Below are 14663 nucleotides of genomic sequence, written 5' to 3'. Positions count from 1 at the left end.
GATTAAGAAAATCCTGTGAATTTGTGATATCTTTTTTTTTTTTTTTTTTTTTTTTTTTTTTTTTTTGGTTTTTCGAGACAGGGTTTCTCTGCGTAGCTTTGCGCCTTTCCTGGAGCTCACTTGGTAGCCCAGGCTGGCCTCGAACTCACAGAGATCCGCCTGGCTCTGCCTCCCGAGTGCTGGGATTAAAGGCGTGCGCCACCACCGCCCGGCTGAATTTGTGATATCTTAAACTTCATCAGTTCAACACTTTATAATACAAACATGATGTTTACCAATCGATCAGCTAACCTAAGGCATTGCTTAAGTGAGAATCACAATGAAAGACTTTCAGGTTTCGTCATTCAAACCAATTTGAAGGAGTCGGATGTTTTTACTCTTTACTCTTTGGGGGGACACCACCCAGCTCCAAAATAAATACATGGAGTCTTATTCTTACTTCAGAATGCCTGGCCTTTGCTTGGCTTATTTCTAGCCAGATTTTCTTAAATTTTCTTATCTATTTCTATATACCTTTCTTTCCTTCTTACTCCATGGCTGGTTGTGTAGCTCAGTGGCTGTCCCCTTGAGTTATCTTCCTCCTCTTGCTCCTTTTGATCTTTTTTCTCTTTCTTTTTCTATCTATCTATCCTCTCTGCCTGCCAGCCCTGCCTATCCTCTGCCCTGCCTTGCTATTGGCCATTCAGCTCTTTATTAGACCAGTCAGGTGTTTTAGACAGGCAAAGTAACATAGCTTCATAGAGTTAAACAAATGCAACATAAAAGAATGAAATACATCTTTGCATCATTAATGTTCCACAGCATAAACAAATATAACACATTTTCAACTAATATTCTACAACAGTCTGATTCAAATGAAAACTTTCAGTGTATGCATGTGTATGTTTAATGCCAACTGTGTGTGTGTGCGCGCGTGTATGCGTGTGTATACACAGTTGGCATTAAACACACACACACATATAGTTGGCATTAAACAGGGCAGACAATTTCTAAAAATTTTGGCTCTGTTTATGACTTTATAGGCCCTGAGTATGCAGATGTGGTGTTTCTGGTGGACAGCTCAGATCACCTGGGGATGAAGTCCTTTCCTCTTGTGAGAACTTTCCTCAACAAGCTGATCAGCAGCCTCCCCATCGAGGCCGACAAGTACCGTGTGGCCCTGGCCCAGTACAGTGATGCTCTCCACAACGAGTTCCAGCTGGGCACCTTCAAGAACAGGAACCCCATGCTGAACCACCTGAAGAAGAACTTCGGGTTCATTGGTGGGTCCCTGAAGATAGGGAACGCCCTGCGAGAGGCTCATAGGACCTATTTCTCTGCATCCACAAATGGAAGAGACAAGAAAGAGTTCCCCCCAATCCTGGTGGTGCTGGCTTCAGCCGAGTCTGAGGATGATGTGGAAGAGGCTTCGAAAGCCCTGCGGGAAGATGGGGTGAAAATCATCTCGGTGGGGATGCAGGAGGCTTCTGAGGAAAACCTGAAGGCCATGGCCACATCCCAGTTCCATTTCAACCTCAGGACTGTCAGAGACCTCAGTTTGTTTGCCCCAAACATGACACAGATCATCAAGGACGTGACTAAATACAGGGAAGGAATGGCTGATGACGTTATTGTAGAAGGTGGGTGTCCTTGCTTTATGTTGCTGTGATAAAACACTGACCAAAAGCAACTTGGGGAGAAAGGGTTTATTTTAGTTTCCAGGTTTACAGTCCATTGTGGAGAGATGCCAGGATGAGCATTCAGTCAAGAACTGAAGCAGAGGCCATGGATGAACACTGCTGGATGGCTTGCTCTCTCTGGCTTACTCATCTACCTCTCTTATATACTCCTACTTGCCTAGGGATGGTACCTCCCACAGTGGGCTGGGCCCTCCTACATCAATTAGTGGTCAAGGAAACACTTCATAGACAAGCCTACAGGCCAATCTCATAGAGGCGGTTCTTCTAAGTGTGTCAAATTGATAACAAATCTTAATCAGGACAGTGGGCTGAGGCTCTATGCGTAGGACCAATATCAAAATGATTTTGAAAAACAAATATGGGAAGAGGATTAAAATCCTGTGAATATCCCTTTCCTCCAATACATTTTCAGGTATTAAATATCTTAGCATGTTCAAGAAGATCCAGTGATTGTGGCTAATTAAAAAAATAATAATAAATCCCATAGGGCTTAGTTTTTTATGGCATATTTAGCTCCGGACCTTTTAAAATCCTGCAGCACCCTCTCCTTGCCACCCAGATTCCCTCTCAACCACCTCCCTGGGTGGTTCTTGCTACTGTTTTATTACTGGCTCACTAAAAACAAATTTGCTCCTGGGGAAACCTTCAGCTTCTGAAACTACATAAAGAAAAAATGGCAAGGCTGAAGCCAGCCTCTGATGACCCAAATCCTGTTCTGAAGCAAAGAACTAAGATGATATGGCTGCTCCAGTGCCAGGCAGCCATGTGTAGTCAGAGCAGGGTCAAGTCTCCTGATTTCCAGTCAGGTAACATACACCCCACATTGCCTATTCTACTGTTTGATTCTGAACTAGTTTCTGAGTTCTTCAGTCTGTCCTCTTGGTTAAATCAGTTTTGGATGACCTATTGATAATACAGAATAGGTTTTTTTGGTGGTAACTTATAAAAATATGAATCTTTACTACTAATGTCTTTCCCAAATAATTGAAAGTACAAGTGTGCCCATCATCCTTTGCATTATTTAGAGCTGTTGAATATAGTGGAGGTGATACTTAAATGTTTTCCACATTTAATAGCTAGTCTTCATTGGATGAATTTTATGTACTAATCTCCATGCTAAGTATATTATCTCATTTAATACCTATGCCAACTCTGTAAGGTAAACATGATATCTCATTTTACAGATGAAGGAATTGAAGCTGGGAGCTTAGCTGAGATCCAGTCTTTGAACCGGGTCCCTTTCCTCTCAGCCTCACAATCATGTCATACCTTCTTTAAGTACACAGCTGAGTTCTGGTGTGTGTTTTGCATGTCTTATGATGCTCAGCCGAAGTGCTCATTCATCCCTTTCCCTACACAGCTTGCCAAGGCCCTTCTGTAGCTGATGTCGTGTTCCTGTTGGATATGGCCATTAATGGCAGCCAGGAGAACCTTGACCATCTCAAAGCATTCCTGGAAGAAAGTGTCTCTGCCCTCGATATCAAGGAAAACTGTATGAGGGTTGGTCTGGTGGCCTACAGCAATGAGACAAGGGTGATCAGTTCCCTGAGCATGGGTATCAATAAGACAGAGGTCCTGCAGCACATACAGGACCTGTCTCCCCATGTAGGGCAGGCCTACACCGGGGCTGCCCTCAGAAAGACCAGGAAGGAAGTCTTCAGTGCACAGAGGGGCAGCCGGAAGAACCAAGGGGTGCCTCAGATTGCTGTACTGGTGACCCACAGAGCTTCGGAGGACAATGTGACCAAGGCAGCTGTCAACCTCAGGCGTGAGGGAGTGACCATCTTTACCATGGGCATAGAGGGGGCCAGCCCAGACCAACTGGAGAAAATTGCATCTTACCCTGCAGAGCGGTTTGCCTCCAAACTGAGCGACTTCTCCGAGCTGGCCACCCACAATCAGACATTCCTGAAGAAGCTGCGGAAGCAAATCACACACACCGTCTCTGTCTTCTCAGAACGGACCGAGACCCTCAAATCTGGTAAAGCCTCACTCAGAGAAGGCCACTCTACAGCCTTCTTTATTCTCACCTTTTGAGTGTTGTCTATAAAGAAGGGACTTGGGGGCTCTGAGGTAGGTGAGCAGAATGAATTCCTAATTTTAAGTTTAGCTAGATACTGGGAAGTACAGCTTGGAAGACACTAAAATCTACTGAAGTGTGAGCATGGGCATGCAAAGGGGGTTTCCTCTTTAGCATGGCTTTAATTGGGCTGGTTACTTCAACATGTCCTGGAATTACCATTTCTGTCTCCTCATCCTCCTGCTGATTTTCATTCTTTGCCTCATCAGGTCCCCTGATCTCTCCTGTACTGTATTCTTACTTTTCTCTTCCTTTAACCCCCGGGGCCAAATTAGAGAATAAATGGTAAACATGACTTGCGTGGAAGACAAATTAAGTAACAATCTATTGCCTGCAAGTTTAGAGAGAGAAGGGTCTATATATTTGCATGTACATGATGTTTGTTTTATACGTATGCACATACACACCCATGGATGCTCTATAAATATTTTCATATCTGTGTATATGTAAGCATATTTGTATATATCGTGCAACAATTATAGTTTATTTACTGTGTCACTGTATCTCACACTCAAGGTTTTTGACAACATCCCTACTAGATCTCGGGACTAGGAGTGGGCAAGAAGTAAACAGTTTTTTCTAGATTGTAGGAAAGAGAACTCACATGCTCACAGCACCTTGTTACACACCATCTATTCCACAGCATATCACTTTCCTCTGATTATTACTAATGGAGAAAAGCAGCTTGCAAAGGACAATTTCTAGTTTTCCTATACATAAGTATTTATCCTTATCCACAGCAGAGAATTAGGGTTCAGTCTCAAACTGTCAGAGCAATTCATTTCACCTGACTAATGCTGAGCCCCCATCCCAAGCTAAGAAAGCAAGTCTTTGATGCCCAGAAGCCATCCTCATCTTTCTTCTGAAGGGGCTTCTCCTTCCTATCTGCACTCATTTCTCTTTTACATCTGCCCTGCATGATATATTCAACTTTCTGGTTCTGTTTTAGCCTGTGTGGACACAGAGGAAGCTGATATCTATCTGCTCATTGATGGTTCAGGAAACACCCAGCCCACAGACTTCCACGAAATGAAGACCTTCCTGTCAGAGGTGGTGGGCATGTTCAACATTGCTCCTCACAAAGTACGGGTCGGGGCCGTGCAGTACGCCGACACCTGGGACTTGGAATTTGAGATCAGTAAATACACCAGCAAGCCTGACTTGGGAAAGGCCATTGAGAACATCAGGCAGTTGGGCGGGAACCCCAATACAGGTGCAGCCCTGAACTTCACCCTGAAGCTGTTGCAAAAGGCAAAGAAGCAGCGAGGAAACAAAGTGCCATGTCACCTTGTCGTTCTGACGAATGGCATGTCCCGGGACAGTGTCCTGGAGCCTGCGCACAGGCTGAGAGAGGAAAACATCCGTGTTTATGCTATCGGAGTCAAGGAAGCCAACCAAACCCAGCTTCGGGAGATAGCGGGAGAGGAAAAGCGAGTTTACTACGTGCATGAGTTCGATGCCTTGAGGGACATTAGGAACCAGGTGGTTCAAGAGATCTGTGCTGAAGAAGGTAGGGATGATTCGGCTTGACCTTCAGGCAGCAGCTCACAAAGGGACACTGTTAGTCGGGGGTGACACACATTGCTAAGTTGAGATTATTGACCTATGTGATTATATTTTCTCTCCAGAACAGAGAAAAAACCCCATGGTAGTGTAAGTTAATATCTGAAGAGTGACAGAGGTATTTGGAGGGATACTCTCTAATGAAGCCCTGCTAGGTTATATGATGAGGTGTCGTGTGTATAATACAAGCAAAGGTGTTCTGACATAGAGGAGCATGGCCATCTGATTGACATTTCATTTTATTAATGAACTTGTACGAGTTTCTCTAGAGCACTAAATCAGTAGCTCCCACTCTGGGTTTTCACTCTCCAAGGATATTTGGTAATTTGTAGAGACATTTTTGGTGTTTCAAGCAGGAAGCTTTCTTGGCATCTACTGAATGAATGAAAACCAAGCTGTTTGCTAGCCATCTTACAGATCGACATTCAGAGCACTACTACAGTAAAAATGACCTGACCCCTGATGGTGCTGATGTTGAGATCCTTAATGACCAAGGAACAGAATAGTCTTGGCTTTTATTGCTTGCAATGCTTTATTTACCTATCTTTATGATGCACATACTGAGCTTGAACATAGAATTATTTGTGATTTGGGTTTTCCCATGAACTCTTAATTTTTTTTATATGCAACAATGTGAATAAACATCCCATTTCCTCCCACACAGCCTGCAGAGACATGAAAGCTGACATCATGTTTCTGGTAGACAGTTCTGGCAGCATAGGACCTGAAAACTTCAGCAAGATGAAGATGTTTATGAAGAACCTAGTGAGCAAATCCCAGATTGGGCCAGACCGGGTTCAAATTGGTGTGGTCCAGTTCAGCCATGAGAACAAGGAGGAGTTTCAGCTCAACACATTCAAGTCCCAAAGTGACATTTCCGACGCCATCGACCGAATGACTCTCATTGGAGAAACAACCTTGACAGGCAGTGCCCTGACCTTTGTGTCCCAGTACTTCAGTCCTGACAAGGGGGCCCGGCCCAATGTCAGGAAGTTCCTCATTCTCATTACCGACGGTGAGGCTCAGGACATAGTAAGGGACCCAGCAGTTGCACTTCGGAGAGATGGTGTGATCATCTACTCTGTGGGAGTATTTGGCTCCAATGTCACCCAGCTTGAGGAGATCAGTGGGAAACGAGAGATGGTTTTCTATGTTGAGAACTTTGACATTCTGCAGCATATTGAAGATGCCCTCGTTCTGGGAATATGCAGTCCCCGTGAAGGTAAGCATGGGCACAGTCAGAACAGGGGCCACCAGATACTTGAACTAAATAGAGCTGTATTCAAATGTTGTCAGCTTCTTACCTGAAATGTTTGTTTTAGTGTCTTTGACATTTTGAGTTAAATGGTAGAAGCTGGGTGTGGTAGTTCATGCCTGTAATCCCAGTATACAAGCTGAGACAGGAAAATGGCTGAGTTCAAAGTCAGCCTGGGCTACATAATGAGTTTCAGGCTAGTCTGGAGTACAGAGTAAGATCTTGGCTCAAGGCTTCCCGACCCTGCGAAGAAAAATAAATAAATCCACAAAGTAATGATTTTGGCCTACCTAACTTTCCTATTTGCAGACAAATAATAGTCCTAATGTGATTAACTACTTCTTTAAGAGAAAGAATCACCAGGCCTTATGCCAGGGTCCCTGGAAGGAGTGGACTTGTCAAGAGCTCTTGTAGAAGTGATCTACTGAGGAAGTGCTTCCAGGAAGGGAGGAAGGAAAGAAAACCAGAAGAGGTGGGAGCTACACAAGGCAGTCACTTCAGCTGTGAGCTTAGTTTCAGCACGACCCCATGCACAATGTAAGAACACGAATCCTCCCACTGTTGGCCCAGCATTCCAATGAGGGGCCCAGCCTCGTATGTCCTGTGCCATTAGGCCACATGTGGGCTGCTGACACAATTGGTAGAGGAACATCACCTCCTGAGCAGAAAGACATGTTTGGCTTAGCATCTATTGATCAAATGAAGTGTTTATAAAAAAAGACTGTCTACTAAATCCCACAAAACATGACTGTACTAAGTGAACTTGAGCAATAGATGCTTCCAGAGAAGTGAAGGGCATACCCTTCCTATAATACTGCAGAGTAATGGGCAAACCAAGGCTCCAGGGTATAGATGCAGCTTAGTGGTAGAGCTCTCTCAAGGTCATGGACTGAACCCCAGTATCTCACCTCCCCCCCCCAAACTAACAGAAGACCAACAAATGTAAGCAGCTAAAGTGTTCCGTGACCCCTGGATTTAATGACAGAAGCATTCTGAAATTCACTCTGAAAAACAGATATTTTCAGACTTTCAAGGGAGAAGAGACATTGTCTCGTTGTTCTAGCCGCGGTTATGTTCAAATCCCCTTGTGGGGTTTGGTGGCTGTCATCTGTATTTGGTAGGAGGAGGACTACATCTGGTTTTTGTTCTCTGGCAATGCCATCCACAATAAGTATAAGTTCTTTGAAGGGCTCCAATGCTGAGCAAACTTCCCCCCGAGTTCCTGAGTAATCTAAGTAATCTTCACAGCCAGCAGGCAGCTGGAGGGACCCAGTTCTTCAGTGGAGTCAGCCTTTCCTGGGAATTTGATTTTGGCTCTGTACACATGGCCTCCAGGCAGTGTTGAGTACATTGGCTCTTGTGTTTTCAACAGGCCACCGCACGGCTGGCAAGTGGCTCACAAAAGATGGAAATGTGAAAGCCAACTGGGCATTGGGGGAGTACTTTCTCACAGTTCTGTTTCTCAAGAATGGATGAGCTAACAAACATTTGGATTGTACTTTTTCTAAGACCCAGAGACGGCGTGTACTACCAATATAAAGTCCAAATGACCATCTTAGGACTCTACTTCTCCAGAAAGGATGAGTTAAGCCCCAGAACTCACAGTTGGATGTGATCCTTTAGGATTCTCCTGCTCTTCTTTGCCCTAGCGCTGACCTCAGGCTTCACAAGTTCACGGGAGTGTCATATTAGGACAACTCACTTAAGCTAAATGAGAGCTGGCCTACTTTTTATGATAAGTCCTAATAATGGAACTAAATATTTCAAGGAAATCAAAAAGGTAGAAAACGAAGGCTCAGAAACCAGCCAACATGGAGTCATGATGAAAATGTAGAGTTACTAAATTCTTTTTTTCTCTTGTCTTGCCCATGGATCCTAAGAAGATCTCAAGATCCCCATAACTTAAAAATAAACGTGGATAAGTAAAATCATATGCAGAAGGGACCATTTATATGAGAAAATTTATACAGAGTTCTGTTTTTTTAGTCTAAAGGTTGAGATTCTACTCCTGATGGTCTTGGTGGTCTTGGGATGGCCATTCCATCTCCTCTTTGTAGTAGGTTTTACTCCATGCTTGCCTTACTCTACGAGCTCACTGGAGTGTTGCTAAGTACTGGCAGCACAAGCATGCAGGTATCTCTGTTATCCAGAGAGTCAACCATCTGATGCATAGTGTGTTCCTACAAGAGAGAAAACACCAGCCATGTAAATGGAAGTTGGGGGAGCCAACTCCCCACCCTGAATCTCATGTTTTCTTTTCTTTTCAGAATGCAAGCGGATTGAAGTTTTGGATGTTGTGTTTGTCATCGATAGCTCTGGCAGCATTGACTATCAAGAATATAACATCATGAAGGACTTCATGATTGGCCTGGTGAAAAAAGCTGACGTGGGCAAGAATCAGGTCCGGTTCGGAGCTCTGAAATACGCTGATGACCCGGAAGTGCTGTTTTATCTGGATGAACTTGGCACAAAGTGGGAGGTGATTTCAGTGCTCCAGAATGACCAGCCCATGGGGGGTAACACTTACACTGCTGAGGCCCTGGCCTTCTCAGATCACATGTTCACCGAAGCCCGGGGCAGCCGTCTGCACAAGGGAGTCCCCCAGGTCCTCATTGTGATCACCGATGGAGAGTCTCATGATGCCGAGAAGCTCAACGCCACCGCCAAGGCCCTGAGGGACAAAGGCATCCTCGTCCTGGCTGTGGGGATCGCCGGTGCCAACAGCTGGGAGCTGTTAGCCATGGCAGGGTCAAGTGACAAGTATTACTTCGTAGAGACGTTTGGAGGCCTGAAGGGGATATTTTCTGACGTGTCAGCTAGTGTCTGTAACTCTTCAAAAGTTGGTAAGGGCTATCAATTAAATCTTTCCTAATTTTTAAAAATAGAACCAAATGAGACACCAACCAGTCACATTTGGGAGTGAGTTTTCCTGGGAGAAGAGAAGGAACCAAAATTATGAAGTGGCTTTCCTACTGTCTAGACTCTCAGAGTCTGACAGGCCTTCAAAGTATTTCATTTATCCTCTCCCCTAAGAGAAAAACATTTGGAAACACTTTGACTTTCCCCCACCTGGACTCTTCTGACACTGGGAACTCTACTGTTTTTGAAAAGACTTTATTTATTAGAACATGGGTTTACTTAGATGTCTTTTTAGGAAGTCAAACTCTGCCTCTTTGTAAGGGCCATCATCCATTACCTGAAATTGTTCCCTCCTCTAAGCCAAACAGCCCTAGCTTCTCCTTGCTTTGGTTTATGGTCCAAGTTCACTGAAAAAGCAGACTTGGGTATTAACCAGTCCAGTCCAGCCTCCGAGGGCTCTGTGACAGAGCAGCTGGCTTTCCTTTGCCCATCGTTCCATGGGGCAGCTAGAGATGGCGTGACTGTGTGCGGGTGTGCACGCTTGTTCATTCATTCAGCTGTCATTGACACTTTTTATCCTGCTAGGCATGGTACTGCTTCCCTACAGTCCTAGCACTTGGCAGCCTGAGGCAGTCTGAGGCCATCCTAGGCTACACTGAGTTCCAAGCTAGGTCTGCTATATCATGTGACCCTGCTCGCCTCCTTCCCCCCAAAAAAGTATGAAAGAAAGCCTTAGCTTTTTTTTAAAGATCTTTCTTAGGAAGAGACAGAATTTGCTTTTCCAAAAGGAAGGCTAGTAATTTTGTGCTTTAACAAATAAATAATAAAAAATAATTTTTTTTTATTAGTGGGATTGCTGTTGGTCCACAATTCCAAAATGTTGAATGCAGTTCTTTTTCAAAATTATTTAACTTTTCTGGGTTGGCTTGTTGGTTTTTTTTATGAGCTTTGCCTCCTTAGAATGTAGCCACTAGCTTTTTCTCTGGCAAACTAACAATCTTTCTATCTGTTATTAGGAACGAGGACAAATCTTTGCTCCCTTGTTGGCAAATGCCTAAAATTTGATCTGCCCTTCTCTTATTCTCTGTGAAAGTTGACAACTGCACTTTTGGACTGAAACTTCTCCACTGAGCCAGAAAGGCTACTAGATATGAATCTGAAGCGGAGGAGTGTAATGAGTTCATCTATTCCTGAAGGGTCTATTTGCCATCTCTGCTTTTCTCCCTCTAGTCTGTAGGAAATCTGCCACTGTTAGCCTTTTCTGAGACTACACTGAGAATTAGGTTGAGGCTGAGGAGATGGCTTAGGGAATGAGAACACTTTGCTGTGGAAGCCTGAGAAACAGTTCAAATCTTCAGCACCATTGTGAAAAGCTGGTTGTGCCTGTAAGCCTTGCTCCATGGGGGAGCTGACACAGGAGGGTCTCTGGGGATTCCATGGCTGCCAGCCTAGCACCAGTTCCAGTGAGAGCCTGTCTTAAGAGATGAAGGTGGAGAGAATAAATTAGAACGGCTGGTATCCCCTCTGGCCTTCATGCATGGGTGTACACACCTACACACCTATGCACTAATGTACATACACCCTACACACACACACACACACACACACACACACACACACACACACACACACACACACACAATTTAAAAAATTAAGCTGGGTCAGTGTTGAGAACCCTGGGAATTCAAGGAAGTGATAGGACTTAGCAGAAGGCTGACAGATACAGATGTGTGTGCTAGGCATTATCTACTAGCTGTAGTGCAAATTCTAATTGGTCTTAACAATAAAAACCCAGAGCCCTACAATTAGCAGTGGCCTCTTTTGTTACTTGTTTTGTATTTGTTACAATAATGCAACGGAATAATCTCTGATTGTACTGTATCATGTGCTCAAAACCACTTTTTCTTAAGTTAGTGTTTTTGCCTACATGCACCAGAGAGGGGAGGCTGATAGAAGAGGAAAGTCAGATGGAGAGCAGAAAGCATGCTTTTAACAATTCACCCTAATAAACCAGAAAAAAAAATTTTATTGGGTCAACTGGACCAGAGAGACCAAGTCAATAATATAGACCTTCCGCTTCTATTGAATCTCTGTGCGAATACATGTTAATGTTGTTTGCTGTGCTACTGCTGTCCCCGGCCTTCTGGAAAGGTTAGGCTGAGGCTGCAGATGATGAGAGAAACTTTTGTGTGGTTCTCCTGTCACTTCTCTGGCATGTCCAAACAAAATGGCACGAGACCAAATGGTCAGAGCCAAGAGAAACACGGAATGGACGGCTTAGCAGGGCATGACTCCTGCTGCTTTTATGAAAGGATCATGTGTATTTATTTATTCGTCAATTAGTGTGACCACAGAGTAGCATGAGATAAGAGACGACTTTCAAAATACTTTCTGTAGAGCTGCAGATGTTTAATTTATTCCTGGCAGGTTAAAGAAAGAATAGTCTTCTGGTCTTAACTCATTTCCTTTCCTCTCTGTAGATTGTGACATTGAAAAGGTTGACCTTGTTTTCCTCATGGATGGTTCAAACAGCATCCATCCGAATGACTTCCAGAAGATGAAGGAGTTTCTGGCATCAGTCGTTCAAGACTTTGATGTCAGCCTCAACAGAGTGCGCATAGGAGTGGCCCAGTTCAGCGACAGCTACAGATCAGAGTTTCTGCTGGGGACGTTCACAGGGGAGAAGGAGATATCCACACAGATTGAGAGCATCCAGCAGATATTTGGGTACACCCACATTGGGGAGGCACTCAGGAAGGTGAGGCACTACTTCCTGCCAGACACGGGCAGCAGGATCAATGCAGGTACCCCTCAGGTGCTGCTGGTCCTCACAGATGGCCAATCCCAAGACGAGGTGGCTCAGGCCGCCGAGGAGCTGAGACACAAAGGTGTGGACATCTACTCAGTGGGCATTGGGGACGTGGATGACCAGCAGCTGATCCAGATCACGGGGACAGCAGAGAAAAAACTGACTGTCCATAACTTTGACGAGCTGAAAAAGGTGAAGAAAAGGATCGTTCGTAACATCTGTACCTCGGGTGGTGAGAGCAGTAAGTATCGAGTGAGCTCTTCATTTTGATTTTCCCCGCGGTCTTCGTTGACATTTTCCTCCAACTGCTTCCCTCCCCTGGGGCTGCGGGGAGAATTTAGATTTGTGCCTCTGGTTTTCAAGTTGAACTTTTTCACAGCTATGAAGTATATGTATTTTGTGAGCCATGGAATGAGAAACAGGGTGTTTGAGACCCTGTGTCTTCTATTCACACTGTCTCCCAGGGGAAACATGGCTCTTCTGTGAATAGAGATGCTTGACTTCAGAAGGTGTGAGGGAGAGGCCATTGTTCACAATCCAGCTGCTCTCTGAGGTTGCAGAATGTGTCACAGAGGAAATGAGCTGCCTGATGGATTTTGGTTGCCTAGCAATAGGCCTACAGTGCAGGCGATGCTTTCATGTAGAGAACATCTCTAGGTCTATACCTTTACTATAAAAATTTACCACAGAGGTTAATAAATATCTTCTTAAGGATGGCCATATTTGGGGGCTGAAGAGCTCAGTCAGTCAGTGAAGAGCTTTCTATGCAATCACAAGGACTTGAGTTTGATCCCCAAGACCCATATAAAACAACCAGATATGGTGATGTGTGCCTGTAATTCCAGGCCTGGAGATCCAGTGCAGGGGGATCCCTGGGGCTTGCTGGAAAGCCAACCCAGCCTAGTAAATTAGTTCCAGGTCGTGTGAGACTCTGTCTCCAAAAATATGGTCTGTGGTACCCAAGGGAATGACATGAGGTTGACCTCTGGCCTCCAGGCACACATGTACATGCACACACAGACACACACAGACACACACACACACAGACACACACAGACACACACACACACAGACACACACACACACACACAGAGAGAGAGAGAGAGAGAGAGAGAGAGAGAGAGAGAGAGAGAGAGAGAGAGAGAGAGAGAGAACATTTTAACATTTTCCTGGTAAGCTGAGTGTCTTGAAAGAATAGCTTTTCTTTTTCTTACAAAGACACCCTATGGATTGGTGATTCCTCCATCTCAGTACCCATGGTAGACATCAACTGCAGACTTCTACCAAGGAAAGAAAAGCCACAGGATCCTTCAGAGGAAGACGTGACTGCAGAGACCTGCTCTATGCCATCTTTTCTTGCACAAGTTGCTTGTTTTTTGTTTGTTTGTTTGTTTGTTTTTGTTTTTAAGGAGTTGAATGTTTTCCTTTGTGGAATGGTACTGAACAATACCAGGTTCATCTTTTTGAGGGTTATGTGAGAAAATGGATAGTTAAACCTGACTACCAATAAGCCTGACACTTGCCATGGAACTGTGAAGTCCCTCTGTATTAGTCAGGGTTCTCTAGAGGAACAGAAATGATGGAATGAATCTCTCTTTATATAAAAGGGGGATATATTTGAGTGGGTTACAGGCTGTGGTCCAGCTAGTTCAATAATGGCTATCTACTGACAAAGTCCAAGAATCCAGTAGCTGGTGAGTCCACAGGCTGGATGTCTCAGCTGCTCTTCAGGACATGACAGACTCCTGAAGAAGTAGGTTGTAATGCCAGTGAAGGAATGGACTTGCTAGCAAGGGTGAGAGCTAGCAGGCAAAGAAAGAGCCTCTTCTTCCCTGTCCTGTATATAGGCTGCCACCAGAAGGTATGGCCCAGATTAAAGTTGGCTCTTCCAACCTCAAAAGACATGGATTAAAAGTAGATCTTTCTACTTCAAATGATTTAATTAAGAAAAGAATACCTCACAGGTATACCCAGTAGCTTAGGTTTTAGTGAATTCCAGATGCAGTCAAGTGGACAGCCAAGAATGGCCATCACACCCTCTATTTTTGCCTATCACTAACTCATTAAATGCATTCATAAGGGCTGGCTGTTCCCCTTAGCCACCTTATTGGAAGGAATGAGTCTCCTTTTAGTGATTAATATGCCTACCCCACTGTACCTACAGAAACCTTAAACTCTATCCAAGGTTTTACTTTTCCAGCCTGCCACAGGCTGCTCACCTACATAAGAGACAAGGCCACATGTAGTTGACATTTCTCCCATTGTTCCTGTTCCTTCTTGTCACATTATCCCTTCTCTCAGGCCTTTCCCTACTTGCTAGCTTTGGTCTCTGGCAATTCTAGAATGGGCTAGAGAGAAGAGAAGAGGGGAGGAACAGAAGCATTTCCCTCAGGGGCACTTGGCAGGCACTGGTTTCCT

General features: G+C 44.5%; 1 protein-coding gene across 1 annotated transcript in view; it reads left to right on the top strand.

Moving 5' to 3' along the window:
* Positions 1-14663, top strand: part of Col6a6 (collagen type VI alpha 6 chain) — a 137971-nt gene that overhangs the window by 38057 nt on the left and 85251 nt on the right. Inside the window, exons 3-8 of the mRNA XM_076576972.1 lie at positions 1023-1619; positions 3040-3660; positions 4709-5269; positions 5987-6544; positions 8845-9420; positions 11917-12486. Coding sequence (XP_076433087.1) covers positions 1023-1619; positions 3040-3660; positions 4709-5269; positions 5987-6544; positions 8845-9420; positions 11917-12486 — 3483 coding nt within the window. The remainder of the gene's footprint in view (positions 1-1022; positions 1620-3039; positions 3661-4708; positions 5270-5986; positions 6545-8844; positions 9421-11916; positions 12487-14663) is intronic.

The sequence above is a fragment of the Peromyscus maniculatus genome, chromosome 7, assembly GCF_049852395.1.
Source record: "Peromyscus maniculatus bairdii isolate BWxNUB_F1_BW_parent chromosome 7, HU_Pman_BW_mat_3.1, whole genome shotgun sequence".
NCBI lineage: Eukaryota > Metazoa > Chordata > Mammalia > Rodentia > Cricetidae > Peromyscus > Peromyscus maniculatus.
Note: the sequence above shows the minus strand (reverse complement) of the source record. Positions and strands in the feature narration are given on the sequence as shown.